The sequence below is a fragment of the Nerophis ophidion genome, linkage group LG07 (assembly GCF_033978795.1).
Source record: "Nerophis ophidion isolate RoL-2023_Sa linkage group LG07, RoL_Noph_v1.0, whole genome shotgun sequence".
In the NCBI taxonomy this organism is placed as follows: domain Eukaryota; kingdom Metazoa; phylum Chordata; class Actinopteri; order Syngnathiformes; family Syngnathidae; genus Nerophis; species Nerophis ophidion.
The window spans coordinates 30,683,177-30,703,894 of NC_084617.1; the positions used below are offsets into that span (position 1 = coordinate 30,683,177).

General features: G+C 33.9%; 1 protein-coding gene across 2 annotated transcripts in view; it reads left to right on the forward strand.

Moving 5' to 3' along the window:
* Positions 1 to 20,718, forward strand: part of igf2bp1 (insulin-like growth factor 2 mRNA binding protein 1) — an 83,040-nt gene that overhangs the window by 46,051 nt on the left and 16,271 nt on the right. The window contains exons 3-7 of one of the 2 annotated variants that reach the window (XM_061905931.1): positions 3,500 to 3,548; positions 7,571 to 7,634; positions 8,226 to 8,289; positions 18,060 to 18,353; positions 20,209 to 20,343. In XM_061905931.1, the coding sequence (XP_061761915.1) occupies positions 3,500 to 3,548; positions 7,571 to 7,634; positions 8,226 to 8,289; positions 18,060 to 18,353; positions 20,209 to 20,343 (606 nt within the window). The remainder of the gene's footprint in view (positions 1 to 3,499; positions 3,549 to 7,570; positions 7,635 to 8,225; positions 8,290 to 18,059; positions 18,354 to 20,208; positions 20,344 to 20,718) is intronic. The other variant, XM_061905932.1, reaches the window with a different exon arrangement.

Here is a 20,718-nt window from a genome sequence, read left to right on the forward strand (position 1 = left end):
TTAATTGTATTCTTTGAAAAGGTATTATTACCATCACCTTTGTCAAAGCAATTCTATCAGCATTCATCATGCAAACCTGGGGCGTATGGTGAAATACAAATATAACATTGAAAGTAAAGTCACATGTTTACACAAATTTAAATAAGTAATAATATATATATTTTTATGTACTAGTTTCATTATTTATATTTCTGGTCATTTTGGGTTTCATGCATTTGAGTTATTTTGTCAATAACTTCTGGAAATTATTTTTTCTAATGCAAGATATTGGTCTTCTCTGCAGACAATGTAGAAAAATGAATTGTGCATAAAAAAAAGGAGAAAAGTCCGACACCATTCAAAATGGAGATAGTTGGCTCTTCAAAATGGAGGTCTGCCACATGAGCAGCAGGCGGGGTCAGAGGGTGAACTTTGACCCCATGCAAGCAGAGCAACCCCCATTTCTGGCACTAAATGAGTTCCAGAGGCCTTTGGATGTTCTCTGCTGCAGTGTTGGCCTTTCAGAGAATGAAGATCACATGGCCAGATGTGGTCCAATCAGGATGTGACATTGTCTCTAATAATTAGTTTGGGTCCTTGTAGAAAGTGCAATCAGGAATGATGAAAATGACTTATTATTATTATTATTATAATAAAGACATTGCATTGATGCTTATTATTATGATTATATAGACATTACACTGATGCCTGTTATTATATAGAGATTACACTGATGCTATTATTGTTATCGTTATTATTATTATTATTATATAGACATTACAATGATGCTTATTATATTTTTATTATAATAATTATTATATTTGATAGACATTACACTGATGCCTAATATTATTATTATTATTATTGTTATTATTATTATTATGATACAGACATTACCCTAATGACTATTATTATCATATTATTAATATTATTATTGTATGGACAATACACTGATGCTTATTATTATTATTATTATTTTTATTATATAAACATTACACTGATGCTTATTGGTATTGTTATCATATAGACTACACTGATGCATATTATTATTATTATGATTATAATTGTGATATAGACAGTACACTGATGCTTTTATTATTATTATTATTATTATTATATAGACATTACACTGATGCTTGTTATTACTATTATTATGATATAGACATTACACTGATTCTTATTATTATCATTTTGAGACAGACATTGCACTGATTCTTCTTCTTGTATATACATTACATTGATGCTTGTTATTATTATGATATAGACATTACACTGATGTTTATTATTTATATTATTATTATATAGACATTACACTGATGCTTATTATTATTATTATTATTATATAGACATCACACTGATGCTTATTATTATTATTATTATATAGACATTACACTGATGCTTGTTATTATTATTATCATTTGTTTGTTTGTATTTCTTTATTTGAAGAACAATGTGTAGTTACATTAAAAAGATGGCAGCACCAGATGTATGCTAATTTCCATCTGTAGTCCTTTTATGGCACATCTAACATCCACAATTGAGATTGAAAATACACAACAATATCGAAATGACATATTGATTGGCAATTTAAAGTACAAATACAATACATAATGGGTATGTGAGTGGATGGTTAAGTTACAATATTTTATCTGCGGAAGTATATAAAGGGCAGCAGTTTTGATCAAAGTCCACATACAGTGCAGATGGTATCCATAAGGGTATCATCCAATAGCCATACACACTTACATACATACTATTTATTTGTTTACTGTACATACTGCATATGTAAACAAATGTGTGATGTTACAAGATTGGACTGGTACTCCGGTGGCCATCAGACCAGGGTATCATCTGATGGTCTACATGCCTGCTATTGTTCATGTGAGCAGTGGTCTGGTGGTCTACAAGCCAGTCTTTGACTGCCTGTGAGCAGGACTGCTGGTCTACAAGCCAGTCTTTGCCTGACCATAAGAAACTGTGAAAACTTGACTTTTTAAGTCGATTTTTGAAAATAATCAAAATATGTGAATTTAGAATCGCAATTCAGACGTGAATTGATATTTTGTGTGCATCCCCCTTAATGATTAGCTAGTCTTTTATTAGATTATTTATATGACATTTTGCTATTTCTATCAACACAACAGAATATTATACAAGAGTGTCAGATTACCTTTTATTTTTCAAAAAAGATTGATTGTGTTCTTTTTCAAAGAAATTTTGCTGACTTTATTTTTCAAGGAAGTTTGTTGACTGTTGTTTTTCAAAAAAGTTTTGTTGACTTTGTTGTTTTTCAAGGAAGTTTGTTGACTTTGTTGTTTTTCAAGGAAGTTTGTTGACTTTGTTGTTTTTCAAGAAAGTTTGTTGACTTTGTTGTTTTTCAAAAAAGTTTTGTTGACTTTGTTGTTTTTCAAGGAAGTTTGTTGACTTTGTTTTTCAAGAAAGTTTGTTGACTTTGTTGTTTTTCAAGAAAGTTTTGTTGACGTTGTTGTTTTTCAAGAAAGTTTGTTGACTTTGTTGTTTTTCAAGAAAGTTTTTTGACGTTGTTGTTTTTCAAGAAAGTTTGCTGACTTTGTTTTTCAAGAAAGTTTGTTAACTTTGTTGTTTTTCAAGAAAGTTTGTTAACTTTGTTGTTTTTCAAGAAAGTTTGTTGACTTTGTTGTTTTTCAAGAAAGTTTGTTGACTTTGTTGTTTTTCAAGGAAGTTTGTTGACTTTGTTGTTTTTGAAGGAAGTTTGTTGACTTTGTTGTTTTTCAAGAAAGTTTGTTGACTTTGTTGTTTTTCAAGAAAGTCTATTGACTTTGTTGTTTTTAAAAAAAGTTTTGTTGACTTTGTTGTTTTTCAAGAAAGTTTGTTGACTTTGTTGTTTTTCAAGAAAGTTTATTAACTTTGTTGTTTTTCAAGAAAGTTTGTTCACTTTGTTGTTTTTCAAGAAAGTTTGTTCACTTTGTTGTTTTTCAAGAAAGTTTATTAACTTTGTTGTTTTTCAAAAAAGTTTTGTTGACTTTGTTGTTTTTCAAGAAAGTTTGTTGACTTTTTATTTTTCCAAAAAGTGTGTTGCCTTTGTTCTTTTTCAAGGAAATTTGTTGACTTTGTTGTTTTTCAAAAAAGTTTGTTGACTTTTTATTTTTCCAAAGAGTTTGTTGACTTTGTTGTTTTTCAAGGAAATTTGTTGACTTTGTTGTTTTTCAAAAACGTTTGTTGACTTTTTATTTTTCCAAAAAGTTTGTTGACTTTGTTGTTTTTCAAGGAAATTTGTTGACTTTGTTGTTTTTCAAAAAAGTTTATTGACTTTGTTGTTTTTCAAGGAAGTTTGTTGACTTTGTTGATTTTCAAGAAAGTTTGTTGACTTTGTTTTTCAAGGAAGTTTGTTGACTGTTGTTTTTCAAAAAAGTTTTGTTGACTTTGTTGTTTTTCAAAGAAGTTTGTTGACTTAGTTTTTCAAAAAAAGTTTATTGAATTTGTTCTTTTTCAAAAAAGTTTGTTGACTTTGCTGTTTTGTCCCTCTCTCTCTTCCCCCCAGGACCAGAAAGCTGCAGATCAGAAACATTCCACCTCACCTTCAGTGGGAAGTGAGTTTTTCTGCCTCTGGAGTGGCTTTGTTTACTAAACCACACACACACACACACACACACACACACACACACACACACACACACACACACACACACACACACACACACACACACACACACACACACACACACACACACACACACACACACACACACACACACACACACACACACACACACACACACTTTGCATTGTCAGTCACATTAAAAAGCACCTTAGAATGTTACCCTGTATTAAGTTTCTGGCGTGTCCAGGCTTGGGCTTGACACGTGCTGTGGTCAGAAGTGCACTCAGGCGGCAATCAAACACAAGTGGTGGGACATCAGGAAGAAGGTGAAGAAGAAGAATCACCATATATTCCAGACTGTAGAACGCACTGCTAAATAAGACAAACCCACTACATTTTAGAATCAATCAATCAATGTTTATTTATATAGCCCTTAATCACAAATGTGGCTTGTGCAGGCTTTTGAGACAACGATATCCTCGGCTCAGATCCCACATCAGGGCAAGAAAAAACTCAACCCAATGGGAACAACCAGAAACCTTGGAAGGAACCGCAGATGTGGGCACTCTATAGCCGCAGAATTTTTTGGGGCTATGGGCTCACTATTAAGCCTGAGTTCTTAGAAGGCAGATTTTTGTCCGGACAATACAATCAGCAAGATAGGATGGAGCTAGATGCTTTAGTATTTTATACCTAACACAATACCCAGCAATATGTTTGGAGGAGAAAAGGTGAGACCTTTAATCCCAGGAACACCATACCTACTGTCAAGCATGGTGGTATATATATATATATATATATATATATATATATATATATATATATATATATATATATATATATATATATATATATATATATATATATATATATATATATATATATATATATATATATATATATATACACACACACACACACACACACACACACACACACATACAGTATAGGTCAGGGGTGTGTCCGCGAATGAATGATCGACGTCCCCTGGGATGATATTTGAGTAGTATTAGAACCGCCCGCAGGCCACAGCCGCCTGCTGCTGTTTTGCACGCACCAATTTCTCCATCAGTGTTGGCGCTAGGAATGTTTAAAATGGGGACCCAGGGACCCCATCAAGTTATAAAAATTGGGTCCCACTGTATATTTTTGGGTCCCACTGTTTTGTAAGTGTTTTGAAAACAAATAATTGTATGCATTATCCTGTTGTATCCCATATTTTATATTGTGTTTTGGAAAAAGGTTGTCATAAATGTTAGTTAATTAATCAAAAAATATTACTAAAGAAAACACATTTTTATGCGTATGTAAATTTATTCAGTTCTAAACATTAACTTTAGTCTTTCCTTCATGGATCTAAACTTTACCGCTGCCGGTATTTTTGTCTATATTTTTATAATATTTTCAGAATGTATGTGTTCTATTTTGGCCAAAGTAAGACAAAGTAAAAAACATCTGAAGTTGTCTTTATTTTTTAGTTTTAATGCCTTGATTTTAATAGTCCAGTGTGTCTGTCTATCTGTGTTGGCCCTGTGATGAGGTGGCGACTTGTCCAGGGTGTACGCCGCCTTCCGCCCTTTATGCAGCTGAGATAGGTTCCAGCACCCCCCGCGACCCCGAATGGGACAAGCGATAGAAAATGGATGGATGGACGGCCCGGCTGTGCACATATTTTCCTCCATGCGGCCCCTGAGATAAAATGAGTTTGACACCCCAGATATAGGTATATGTATAGGTATATACAGTATGTATAAAGATATATACAGTATATGTGTTTGTGTCTGACATACCAATACATGTTTTGATACGTTCTAATAAAATGTTATGATCGATGGTATGGAAAACAGCGCTGAGTACAATTAGCAGCAACATGGATGACCTATTAGCATCCATAGTTAGCAATATATCATTAGTCATTTTTGCGAGGGCTGTCGCCTTCGAGTGATTTGCCCTGAAAGCAGACTGAAAGGGTTCACAGAGATTGTTAGATGCCAAGTGTTCATTTAGCCGCTATTTTCTCGAGAATTTTTCGAGATAAAGGGAAGGTGGCTGGTAGTTTACCATGGAGTCAGGTTCAATGTTAGGTCTTTTGAGCAGAGGATGACTATCCGCTTTTTTCTTTCTTTAATTCCATGAATATCATTCACTACTTCTTCTTCTTCTTCTTTACACTCACTTTCTTCACACCCAGGCTTAGAAAAACAAAGTTATGTTCCTCCCTAACGCTAGCTATAAGATAAAGCTAGCTGTAAGATAAAGCTCACTGTACGCCAATGCTAGCAATAACGCTAGCTTTAAGAAAATGCTAGCTCAACATAATGCGAGCTATAAGCTAATGCTAACAGTAGGTTTATGCTAGCTATAAGCCAACAATCAACTCATGCCTAGATCAGCAGCAGCACTCTGTTGACCTAAAATTGTGTTTTTGTACAATAATATAACTTTGATCATTTAGAAATCATCAGTCAGACTCGTACATGCAAAAAATAAAAAATAAAATTGTTTTGTTATTTGCTTTTGGGGGCCCCCTGGTGGCTGCGGGGCTCTAAGCAAGCGCTTTGCTTATGTATAAGATAAATCTCACTGTAAGAAAATGTTAGCTCAACGTAATGCAAGCTATAAGCTAATAACAACAGTAGGTTTATGCTAGCTATAAGTTAACACGAGCTATAAGCCAAAACTAGCTATAAAATAATAGTAGCTATGAGATAACACCAGCTGTACGATAATGCTAGCGATAACGCCACCTATAAGATAAGGCAAGCTCAAGATAACGCAAGCTGTAAGCTAATGCTAGCTACAAGCTAATGGTAACCGTAGTTAATGCTAGCTATAAGCTAACATTAGCTATAAGATAATGCTAGCTATAAGCTAACACTAGCTTTAAGATAATGCAAGCTCAACATAACGCTAGCAATAAGCTAATGCTAGCTATAAGCTAATACTAGCAGTAAGTTAATGCTAGCTATAAGCTACCACTATAAGATAATGCTAGCTATAAGCTAACACTAGCTATAAGATAACATTAGCTATAAGATAATGCAAGATCAAGATAACGCTAGCAATAAGCTAATGCTAGCTATAAGCTAATGCCAGCTATAAGCTAATGCCAGCTATAAGCTAATGCTAACAGTAACTTAATGCTAGCTATAAGCTAACACTAAAAGATAATGCTAGCAATAAGCTAACACTAGCTATAAGGCAATGCAAGCTCAAGATAACACTAGCAATAAGCTAATGTGAACAGTAAGTTAATGCTAGCTATAAGCTAACACTATAAGATAATGCTAGCAATAAGCTAACACTAGCTATAAGGCAATGCAAGTTCAAGATAACACTAGCAATAAGTTAATGCTAGCTATAAGCTAATGCTATCCATAAGGTAATGCTAACAGTAAGTTAATGCTAGCAATAAGCTAACACTATAAGATAATGCTAGCTATAAGCTAACACTAGCTATAAGGCAATGCAAGCTCAAGATAAGGCTAGCAATAAGCTAATGCTAGCTATAAGCTAATGCGAACAGTGAGTTAATGCTAGCTATAAGCTAGCACTATAAGATAATGCTAGCAATAAGCTAACACTAGCTATAAGGCAAGCAAGTTCAAGATAACACTAGCAAAAGGCTAATGCTAGCTATAGGCTAATGCTAGCTATAAGCTAATGCTATCTATAAGCTAATGCTAACAGTAAGTTAATGCTAGCAATAAGCTAACACTATAAGATAATGCTAGCTATAAGCTAACACTAGCTATAAGATAATGCAAGCTCAAGATAATGCTAGCTGTGAGCTAATGCTCGCTATAAACTAATGCTAACAGTTAGCTAATGCTGAGAGCAGATGTATTGGTGGTATCCAACAGGGTTTTTTGACATTTACTAATGATGCTAATTGATAACATTTCTGCAAGCATGCTAAAAGCAAACAATTGCTGTAGCTGAGCTTCCATCTGAAATTGTTTTTTTCATCCTGAGTGGTTGTCTTATTTTCTTTGTGCTTTTCCTCCTCTGACTTTGTGCCAGATGTTCGATGGCCTGCTGGCTCAGTGTGGAAGTGTGGAGAACTGCGAACAAGGTAGGCTCTCCAGGTGAATGATGACATCATCACCTTCTTCTCCAACACCTTGCCATCAGTCCACTTTAGCTTTCTCAATAATAGCATTCAGAATGAAGAGAAAGTGTGTTTCAAGGAGATGTAGTATTTGTCAAAATAAATGTTTTCCATTCAGGGCCACAGACTGACCAATCAAAGGATGATCAAAATACAAATGAACTAAAAAAAAGAAAGCTAGCATACTATGCTAACAAGCTTAAAATGGCAGTTAGCATAAGTAAAATACTAAAATGTATGACATGATACTTGCTAAATTAGGTAACAAAGCTAGCATGTTAACATTATTACGTTATTATGCGGTGTATACCTGAAAATTTGTGTAAGATGCTAACATTAGCATGCATCAAGTATGGAAATATGACTGAGATGTATACCTGCAAATTTGGCTAAAAAAGCTAGCATGCTAACGTTAGCATGCTAACAGGGGTCATTTGTCAAGTAACAAAACATTTGACACTAAGGTATGCACTTGCAAAATTAGCAAAAAGAAAGTTAGCATGCTAAAATTTGAATAGTGAATAATGTCACACTTTCACTTTCTCTTTCCCGCAGTCAACACGGACAGCGAGACTGCAGTGGTGAACGTTACGTACGCCTCCCGCGAACACGCCAGGCAGTAAGTCTTCACTTCCTGCACGCCGCCACAATCTTTGGCAACAAACAATGTTGCTAAAGATTGTTTACAAAATGTTTAAATGTCATCTGTTACACGTCATGGCCCAAAAAATGTCACAATTATTTACAAAGATTGTCTATAAAATGTTTAAATGTCATCATGTTTTAATTTTCCTGAAGGAATCAATAAAGTACTATCTATCTATCTATCTATCTATCTATCTATCTATCTATCTATCTATCTATCTATCTATCTATCTATCTATCTATCTGTTACACATCATGTCCAAAATAATCACAATTTTTTTACAAAGATTGTCTATAAAATATGTAAATGTTGTCTGTTAAACGTCATCGCCAAAATATTCATCACAATTATTTGCAAAGATTGTCTATAAAATGTTTAAATGTTGTCTGTTACACTGACGGCCATTATAATCATCACAATTATTTACAAAGATTGTCTATAAAGTGTTTGAATGTTGTCTGTTAAACGTCGTCGCCAAAATATTCATCACAATTATTTACAAAAATTGTCTATAAAATGTTTGAATGTCGTCTGTTACACGTAAGGGCCAAAATAATCATCACAATTATTTACAAAGATTGTCTATAAAGTGTTTAAATGTCATCCGTTACACGTCATGGCCAAAATAATGATCAAAATTATTTACAAAGATTGTCGATAAAATGTTTAAATGTCGTCTGTTACACGTCATGGCCAAAATAATCCATCCATTCATCCATTTTCTACCGCTTGTCCCTTTTGGGGTTGTAGGGGGTCGCTGGAGCATATCTCAGCTGCCTTCGCGCGGAAGGCGGCGTACACCCTGGAAATGTCGCCACATCATCGCAGGGCCAAAATACATATCACAATTATTTGCAAAGATTGTCCATAAAGTGTTTAAATGTTGTCTGTTACACGTCATGGCCAAAATAGTAATCACAATTATTACAAAGATTGTCTATAAAATGTTTAAATGTTGTCTGTTACACCTCATCGCCAAAATAGTCATCAACATTTATTTACAAAGATTGTCTGTAAAGTGTTTCAATGTCATCTGTTACACGTCATGACCAAAATAGTAATCACAATTATTACTAAGATTGTCTATAAAATGTTTAAATGTTGTCTGTTACACATCATCGCCAAAATAATCATCACAATTATTTACAAAGATTGTCTGTAAAGTGTTTAAAGGTTTGCTGTCACACCGTCATGACCAAAATAATCATCACAATTATTTATAAAGATTGTCTATAAAATGTTTAAATGTCGTCTGTTACACGTCATGGCCAAAAAAATCATCACAAGTATTTACAAAGATTGTCTATAAAGTGTTTTAATGTCGTCTGTTACAAGTCATGACCAAAATAATAATCACAATTATTTACAAAGATTGTCTATAAAATGTTTAAATTTCGTCTGTTACATATGATGGCCAAAATATTAATCACAATTATTTGCAAAGATTGTCTATAAAGTGTTTAAATGTTGTCTGTTACACGTCATGGCCAAAATAATGATCACAATCGTTTACAAAGATTGTCTATAAAGTGTTTAAATGTCGTCTGTTACGCGCCGTTGCCAACATATTCTTCACAATTATTTACAAAGATTGTCTATGAAATGTTTAAAGGTTGTCTGTTACACGTCATGGCCAAAATAATAATCATATTTGTTTACAATGATTGTCTATAAAATGTTTGCTGTTTCACCGTCATGACCAAAATAATCATCACAATTATCTACAAAGATTGTCTACAAAATGTTTAAATGTCTGTTACACGCCATGGCCAAAATAATCATCACAATTATTTGCAAAGATTGTATATAAAGTGTTTAAATGTTCTCTGTTATTTGTCATGGCCAAAGTAATCATCACAATTATTTACAAAGATTGTCTATAAAGTGTTTAAATGTTGTCTGTTGCACACCATGGCCAAAATATTAATCACAATGATTTGCAAAGATTGTCTATAAAGTGTTTAAATGTTGTCTATTACACGTCATGGCCAAAATAATGATCAAAATCGTTTACAAAGATTGTCTATAAAGTGTTTAAATGTCGTCTGTTACGCGCCATTGCCAAAATATTCTTCACAATTATTTACAAAGATTGTCTATGAAATGTTTATTGTTGTCTTTTACACATCATGGTCGAAATAATAATCATATTTGTTTACAAAGATTGTCTATAAAATGTTTAAATGTTTGCTGTTTCACCGTCATGACCAAAATAATCCTCACAATTATCTACAAAGATTGTCTACAAAATGTTTAAATGTCTGTTACACGTCATGGCCAAAATAATCATCACAGTTATTTACAAAGATTGTCTACAAAATGTTTAAATGTCGTCTGTTACACGTCATGGCCAAAATAATCATCACAATTATTTGCAAAGATTGTCTATAAACTGTTAAAATGTTGTCTGTTATTTGTCATGGCCAAAGTAATCATCACAATTATTTACAAAGATTGTCCATAAAATGTTTAAATGTCATCTGTTACACATTATGGCCGAAATAATCATCACAATTATTTACAAAGATTGTCTATAAAATGTTTAAATGTCGTCTGTTACACGCCATGGCCAAAATAATCATCACAATTATTAACAAAGATTGTCTATAAAGTGTTTAAATGTTGTCTGTTATTTGTCTTGGCCAAAGTAATCATCACAATTATTTACAAAGATTGTCTATAAAATGTTTAAATGTCGTCTGTTACACGTCATGGCCAACATAATCACCACAATTATTTATTAAGATTGTCTATAAAATGTTAATGTCATCTGTTTCACGTCATAGCCAAACTAATCCTCACAATTATTTGCGAAGATTGTCTATAACATGTTTGACCACACAAAACAAACCATCATATTAGTTCTTACCACCATGTTTTGTAGCAAATTGCAACAAAACTGTCATTTCTGGAAACAAGCGCCCCCCTGTGGATATTTGATGGAACTACATCCAAATGTACCATCCATCTATCCATCCATTTTTTACCACTTGTCCCTAATGTCTACAAATATCTCATCTTTACAAGTGTACCTATGTTGACATACATTAATACACATATATGTGTATTAATACACATTTTGTGTTTCTGCTAAACATTGCTGAGTAGCAAATTAATCGTTTTTTGAAATGTTTGCAAACATTTCATGAATTTACAGTAAATAACTATCTATTATTCATAATAATAATAATAATAATGAACAAAGTGTTTTGTTATTTTTCTTCAGCAATAATAGCAGACAATGTGACAATATCACCAAAATAATAAAATGGTTTCGTTTTCATGAAATAGTCCATAGTGCAAAATAAGTAAAGTGCAAAAGCCAAAAGCAGTGAAGTTGTCACGTTGTGTAAATGTTAAATAAAAAGAGAATACAATGATTTTCAAATCCTTTTCAACTTATATTCAATTGAATAGACTGCAAAGATCAGATATTTACGGTTCACACTGAAAAACGTATTTATTTATTTATTGCCAATAATCATATAGCAACAGCAACACCTTGCAAAAAAAATTGTCAGAGGGGTATTTTTAAAAATGTGTTACATGGCTTTTCCTTTTAACAACACACAGTAAATGTTTGGGAACTGAGGAGACACATTTTTGAAGTGGAATACTTTCCCATTCTTGCTTTGATGTACAACTTAAGTTGTTCAACAGTTCGGGGTCTCCGTTGTGGTATTTTAGGCTTCATAATGCGCCATACATTTTCAATGGGAGACAGGTAGGCCAGTCTAGTACCCACACTCTTTCACTATGAAGACACGCTGTTGTAACGCATGGCTTGGCATTGTCTTGCTGAAATAAGCAGGGGCGACCATGATAATGTTGCTTGGATGGCAACATGTGTTGCTCAGAAACCTGTATGTGCCTTTTAGCATTAATGGTGCCTTCATAGATGTGTAAGTTACCCATGCCTTGGGCACTAATACACCCCCATACCATCACAGATGCTGGCTTTTCAACTGTGTGCCTATAACAATCCGGATGGTTATTTTCCTCATGGTTCCAGAGGACGCAACGTCCACAGTTTCCAAAAGCAGTTCGAAATGTGGACTCGTCAGACCACAGAACACTTTTCCACTTTGCATCAGTCCATATTAGATGAGCTCGGGCCCAGCGAAGCCGGCGGCGTTTCTGGGTGTTGTTGATGAATGGCTTTGGCTTTGTATAGTAGAGTTTTAACTTGCACTTACAGTTGTAGTGACCAACTGTTGTTACTGACCGTGGTTTTCTAAAGTGTTCCAGAGCCCATGTGGTGAGTGATATCCTTTACACACTGATGACTTTTTTTGACTGCCTGAGGTATCGAAGGTAAATAATATAATCGCTCACGTGGAGTAATTTCTCCAGATTCTCTGAACCTTTTGATGATATTACGGAGCGTAGATGGGGAAATCCCTAAATTCCTTGCAATAGTTGGTTGAGAAATGTTGCTCTTTAACTGTTGGACAATTTTTTGACAAAGTGGTGACCCTTGCCCCATCCTTCTTTGTGAATGACTGAGCATTTCATGGAAGCTGCTTTTATACCCAATCATGGCACCCACCTTTTCCTAATTAGCCTGTTCACCTGTGGGATGTTCCAAATAAGTGTTTGATGAGCATTCCCCAACTTTATCAGTCTTTTTTGCCATTTGTGCCAGCTTTTTTGAAACATGTTGCAGGCATCAAATTCCAAATGAGCTAATATTTGCAAAAAATAACAGTTTTCCAGTGTGAACATAAAGTATCATATCTTTGCAGTCTATTCAATTGAATATAAGTTGCAAATGATTTGTAAATCATTGTATTCTCTTTTTATTTACCATTTGCACAATGTGCCAACTTCACTGGTTTTGGATTTTTTAAGGAAAGGAGACATTTTGTGGAAGTAAGCAGAAAATATGGCTCAATACATATTCATATAATATGGTCTTAGTCCGATACGGACACCAATCCATATGTCGAGCCAAACAATTTTGTATTTAATCCAGTGGTTGTAAACTTTGTTCACCAAGTAGAACCTCAAAACACTTGGCTCTCCATGTACCACCATAATGACCCAAATGACAGTAGAGTAGCGTATTATGCCCAAGTATTCATTAAGTACCACCATAATGACAACATTAAAATACAGTAATTTAGTAGCCCTAAGTATTCACTAAGTACCACCATAATGACAACATTAAAATAATGTGGTGTAGTACACGTAAGTGTTCACTAAGTACCACTGTAGTGTAGTAGACCTAAGTATTCATTAAGTAACACCATTATGACAACATTAAAATACAGTAGTGTAGTAGACCTAAGTATTAATTAAGTACCACCATAATGACAACATTAAAATATTGTAGTATAGTAGCCCTAAGTATTTATTAAGTACCATTATAATAACAACATAAAATACAGTAGTGTAGTAGACCTAAGTATTCATTAAGTACCACCATAATGAGAACATTAAAAACTGTAGTGTAGTAGCCCTAAGTATTCATTAAGTACCACTATAATGACAACATTAAAATACAGTAGTGTATTACAGTGGTTCTCAACCTTTTTTCAGGGATGTACCGCCTGTGAACATTTTTTAAATTCAAGTACCCCCTAATCAGAGCAAAGCATTTTTGGTTGAAAAAAAAATAAAAAAATAAAATACAGCACTATGTCATCAGTTTCTGATTTATTAAATTGTATAACAGTGCAAAATATTGCTCTTTTGTAATGGTCTTTCTTGAACTATTTGGAAAAAAAGGCATAAAAATAACTAAAGACTTATTGAAAAATAAACAAGTGATATAATTATAAATAAAGATTTCTACACATAGAAGTAATCATCAACTTAAAGTGCCCTCTTTGGGGATTGTAATAGAGATCCATTTGGATTTATGAACTTAATTCTAAAAAATTTTTTTCACAAAAATAGAAATCTTTAACATCAATATTTATGGAACATGTCCACAAAAAAATATAGCTGTCAACACTGAATATTGCATTGTTGCATTTCTTTTCACAGTTTATGAACTTACATTCATATTTTTTCGAAGTATTATTCAATAAATATATTTATAAAGGATTTTTGAATTGTCGCTATTTTTAGAATATTTTTCAAAAATCTCACGTACCCCTTGGCATACCTTCAAGTACCCCCAGGGGTACGCGTACCCCCATTTGAGAACCACTGGTGTAGTAGACCTAAGTATTCATTAAGTACCACCATAATGACAACATTAAAATACTCTAGTATAGTAGCCCTAAGTATTCATTAAGTACCAATATAATGACAAAATTAAAATACAGTAGTGCAGTAGACCTAAGTATTCATTAAGAACCACCATAATGACAACATTAAAATACAGTAGTGTAGTAGACCTAAGTATTCATTAAGTACCACTATAATGACAACATTAAAATACAGTAGTGTAGTAGACCTAAGTATTCATTAAGTACCACCATGATGACAACATTAAAATACTGCAGTGTAGTAGCCCTAAGTATTCATTAAATACCACTATAATGACAACATTAAAATACAGTAGTGTAGTAGACCTAAGTATTTATTAAGTACCACTATAATGACAACATTCAAATACAGTAGTGTAGTAGACCTAAGTATTCATTAAGTACGACCATAATGACAACATTAAAGTCCAGTAGCGTAGTAGACCTAAGTATTCATTAAGTACCACCATAATGACAACATTAAAATACTGTAGTGTAGTAGCCCTAAGTATTCATTAAGTACCACTATAATGACAACATTAAGATACAGTAGTGTAGTAGACCTTAGTATTCATTATGTACCACCATAATGACAACATTAAAATACTGTAGTGTAGTACCCCTAAGTATTCATTAAGTACCACCATAATGAAAAAATTAAAATACAGTAGTGTAGTAGACCCAAGTATTCATTAAGTACCACCATAATGACAACATTAAAATACTGTAGTGCAGTAGACCTAAGTATTCATTAAGTACCACCATAATGACAACATTAAAATACTGTAGTGTAGTAGACCTAAGTATTCATTAAGTACCACCATAATGACAACATTAAAATACTGTAGTATAGTAGCCCTAATTATTCATTAAAAAACACTATAATGACAACATTAAAATACAGCAATGTAGTACACCTAAGTATTCATTAAGAACCACCATAATGACAAAATTAAAATAGAGTAGTGTAGTAGACCTAAGTATTCATTAGGTACCACATAATGACAACATTAAAATACTGTAGTGTAGTAGCCCTAAGTATTCATTAAGTACCACTATAATGACAACATTAAAATACAGTAGTGTAGTAGACCTTAGTATTCATTATGTACCACCATAATGACAACATTAAAATACTGTAGTGTAGTACCCCTAAGTATTCATTAAGTACCACCATAATGAAAAAATTAAAATACAGTAGTGTAGTAGACCCAAGTATTCATTAAGTACCACCATAATGACAACATTAAAATACTGTAGTGCAGTAGACCTAAGTATTCATTAAGTACCACCATAATGACAACATTAAAATACTGTAGTGTAGTAGACCTAAGTATTCATTAAGTACCACCATAATGACAACATTAAAATACTGTAGTATAGTAGCCCTAATTATTCATTAAAAAACACTATAATGACAACATTAAAATACAGCAATGTAGTACACCTAAGTATTCATTAAGAACCACCATAATGACAAAATTAAAATAGAGTAGTGTAGTAGACCTAAGTATTCATTAGGTACCACATAATGACAACATTAAAATACTGTAATGTAGGAGCCCTAAGTATTCATTAAGTACCACTATAATGACAACATTAAAATACAGTTGTGTAGTAGACCTAAGTATTCATTAAGTACCACCATAATGACAACATTAAAATACAGTAGTGTAGTAGCCCTAAGTATTCATTAAGTACCACTATAATGACAACATTAAAATACAGTAGTGTAGTAGACCTAAGTATTCATTAAGTACCACTATAATGACAACATTAAAATACAGTAGTGTAGTAGACCTAAATATTCATTAAGTACCACCATAATGACAACATTAAAATACTGTAGTATAGTAGCCCTAAGTCCCTAAGTATTCATTAAGTACCACTATAATGACATCATTAAAATACAGTAGTGTAGTAGACCTAATTATTTATTAAGTACCACCATAATGACAACATTAAAATACTGTAGTATAGTAGCCCTAATTATTCATTAAAAACCACTATAATGACAACATTAAAATACAGTAATGTAGTACACCTAAGTATTCATTAAGAACCACCATAATGACAAAATTAAAATAGAGTAGTGTAGTAGACCTAAGTATTCATTAGGTACCACATAATGACAACATTAAAATACTGTAATGTAGGAGCCCTAAGTATTCATTAAGTACCACTATAATGACAACATTAAAATACAGTTGTGTAGTAGACCTAAGTATTCATTAAGTACCACCATAATGACAACATTAAAATACAGTAGTGTAGTAGCCCTAAGTATTCATTAAGTACCACTATAATGACAACATTAAAATACAGTAGTGTAGTAGACCTAATTATTTATTAAGTACCACCATAATGACAACATTAAAATACTGTAGTTTAGTAGCCCTAAGTATTCATTAAGTACCACTATAATGACAACATTAAAATACAGTAGTGTAGTAGATCTAAGTATTCATTAAGTACCACCATAATCACAACATTAAAATACAGTAGTGTAGTAGATCCAAGTATTCATTAAGTACCACCATAATGACAACATTAAAATACTGTAGTGTAGTAGCCCTAAGTATTCATTAAGTACCACTATAATGACAACATTAAAATACGGTAGTGTAGTAGACCTAAGTATTAAGTACCACCATAATGACAACATTAAAATACTGTAGTATAGTAGCCCTAAGTCCCTAAGTATTCATTAAGTACCACTATAATGACAACATTAAAATACAGTCGTGTAGTAGACCTAATTATTAAGTACCACCATAATGACAACATTAAAATACTGTAGTCTAGTAGCCCTAAGTATTCATTAAGTACCACTATAATGACAACATTAAAATACAGTAGTGTAGTAGATCTAAGTATTCATTAAGTACCACCATAATGACAACATTAAAATACAGTAGTGTAGTAGATCTAAGTATTCATGAAGTACCACCATAATGACAACATCAAAATACGGTAGTGTAGTAGACCTAAGTATTAATTAAGTACCACCATAATGACAACATTAAAATACTGTAGTATAGTAGCCCTAAGTCCTTAAGTATTCATTAAGTATCACTAGAATGACAACATTAAAATACAGTAGTGTAGTAGACCTAATTATTTATTAAGTACCACCATAATGACAACATTGAAATACTGTAGTTTAGTAGCCCTAAGTATTCATTAAGTACCACTATAATGACAACCTTAAAATACAGTAGTGTAGTAGACCTAAGTATTCATTAAGTACCACCATAATGACAACACTAAAGTTCAGTAGCATCGTAGACCTAAGTACTCATTAAGTACCACCATAATGACAACATCAAAGTCCAGTAGCATAGTAGACCTAAGTATTCATTAAAAACAAGGCAGAGGTCTATTTAGTAGTTTTGGCCACTGTGACACTGTTTAAATATTGAATTAGGGGATGATTCTCTGGCTCACCACTAGATGGAGCCCTCTAGCACTGGTGATGTAATGATGTAGTTACGTTATGATGCAATCCATGCTTGCGTATGTCATCCGTGGTCCTTCATGTCTCAGTGCCATCCAGAAACTGAATGGGTACCAGCTGGAGAGCAACACTCTACAGGTGTCCTACATTCCCGATGACAGCTCTGACCCGGACGGAGACCACCGGGGGCCCGACAACGGCCGCCGCCCCGGTTACGGGCCCCGCGGCGGTCCTCGCAGCGGCTCCCCGAACTCAGGGATCCCGAACAAACTTCAGCACGGCGACATTCCTCTGAGGCTTCTTGTACCCACGCAGTACGTGGGCGCCATCATCGGCAAGGAGGGAGCCACCATTCGCAACATCACCAAGCAGACGCAGAGCAAGTCAGTGTTGGCCGCCATTTTGTAACTTCCAAAATGTACACTGCTGTGTTCAGGAATATTAGTATTTATAAAATACATACATACATACATACATACATTGAAATGTATGTACCAAGAAAATGAGGTAGTACCTGTGCACCTACATACATGTCATTATAAACAATATGATGTTCTGTAGCTAGAACATGAGGTAGCACCTGTGTTCTACATACATTTCATTATAAACAATGCATACTTGCCAACCTTGAGACCTCCGATTTCAGGGGGTTTGGGGGGCGTGGTCGGGGGTGGAACGCGGGGTGTTGTTGGGGGCGGGGGGTGGTGGGGGGCATGGTTAAGAGTCAAATATTTAGTACATATATATTAAATATGTATATATATATATATATATATATATATATATATATAAAATACTTAACTTTCAGTGAATTCTAGCTATATATATATATATATATATATATATATATATATATATATATATATATACATATATATATACACATATATATATAAGTAAAATAAATACTTGAATTTCAGTGTTCATTTATTTACACATATACACACACACATAACACTCATTTACTCATTGTTGAGTTAAGGGTTGAAATGTCCATCTTTGTTCTATTCTCTGTCACTATTTTTCTAACCACAGCTAGACTCTCTGGCAGAGGAGAAATCTAGCAAAACTCCTAGCCATGATGGACAATACCTCCCAACCACTACACTCGGACCTTGCGGAGAGAATGAGCACGTTCAGTGGAAGACTCAGACTCCCAAAATGTAACACGGAATGACACAGGAGGTCATTCATACCGACAGCCATCCGACTGTATAATGCATATGTTCCTTGACTGGACTTAATTGTAGAATATATGTAGAATATATTTATATTATCTATATATTATATATATTATATTATTCATTGTTTATTGAGAACAAACTGTGGTGCTGAATTAAATAAAGTACATTGTATTCCACATTATATTCTATTCTATGTACAGTAGATGGCAGTATTGTCCTGTTTGAGTGTCACAAGTTCACAACATTGGAGCTTACAGCAGACAAACTGCTTTACGGTAGACAAAAATATGACTGCTGTTGTTGTGTGTTGTTACCGCGCTGGGAGGACTTTAATGAAACTGCCTAAAAACAAACCCACATGAGAAACTAAGAACTCGCCCTTGATAATTCTACAGTTATAACGTCATTGGGCAGACACGTACTTTATACTGTGGGAAAGCGGGCGTGAAAACAGACTGTCGACACCTCACTCAGGTCCGCTTGGAGCTGGAGGGGGGCTTTGAATTTCGGGAGATTTTTGGGAGACAATTTGTCCTGGGAGGTTTTCGGGAGAGGCGCTGAATTTTGGGAGTCCACCGGAAAATCCGGGAGGGTTGGCAAGCAATAAACAATGTGATGTGCTGTAGCGAGAACATGAGGTAGTACCTGTGTTCTACATACATATCCTTATAAACAATATGATATGCTGAAGCAAGAACATGAGGTAGCACCTGTGTTCTACATACATATCCTTATAAACAATATGATATGCTGAAGCAAGAACATGAGGTTGCACCTGTTTTCTACATACATTTCATTATAAACAATGTGATGTGCTGTAGCAAGAACATGAGGTAGCACCTGTGTTCTACATACATGTCATAAACAATATGTTATAGCAAGAACATGAGGTAGCATCTGTTTTTTTACATACATTTCATTATAAATAATTTGATGTGCTGTAGTAAGAACATGAGGTAGCACCTGTGTTCTACATACATAAACAATCTGATGTCATGTTGCAAGAACATAAGGTAGCACCTGTGTTCTAAATACATGTATTCCCTGACTGCAGGATCGACGTTCATCGTAAAGAGAACGCAGGCGCTGCTGAAAAGTCCATCAGCATCCATTCCACTCCTGAGGGCTGCTCTGCCGCTTGCCAGATGATCTTAGATATCATGCAGCAGGAGGCCAAGGATACCAAGACGTAAGTTGAAGACATTTTGTAAGGCAAGAACACATATGGTTTTCTTTTTGTACGCATTCTAATGTGTAAATAAACTCTAGCAAGAGTCAGCTAACGATGGAGACATGGACCTCACATAAAGTCCTCTCAAAAACCTCCATCAATGTTCTGTATACATGCTGTAAGTATAGATGTAGTATCTAGTGACATTCATAATAACATGTAATATTTACATATTTTCCTCATTTTAAGCATACACAGACGGATCACAACGTTCACTTTCCCTTCGACATAAACAATATTACTAATCATGGCAGACTTGATGACAGACAACAAAAGGACAAATGATGATCCAGAAACCTGAGCCTGAACATAAGGAGGATGATCTACAAATGC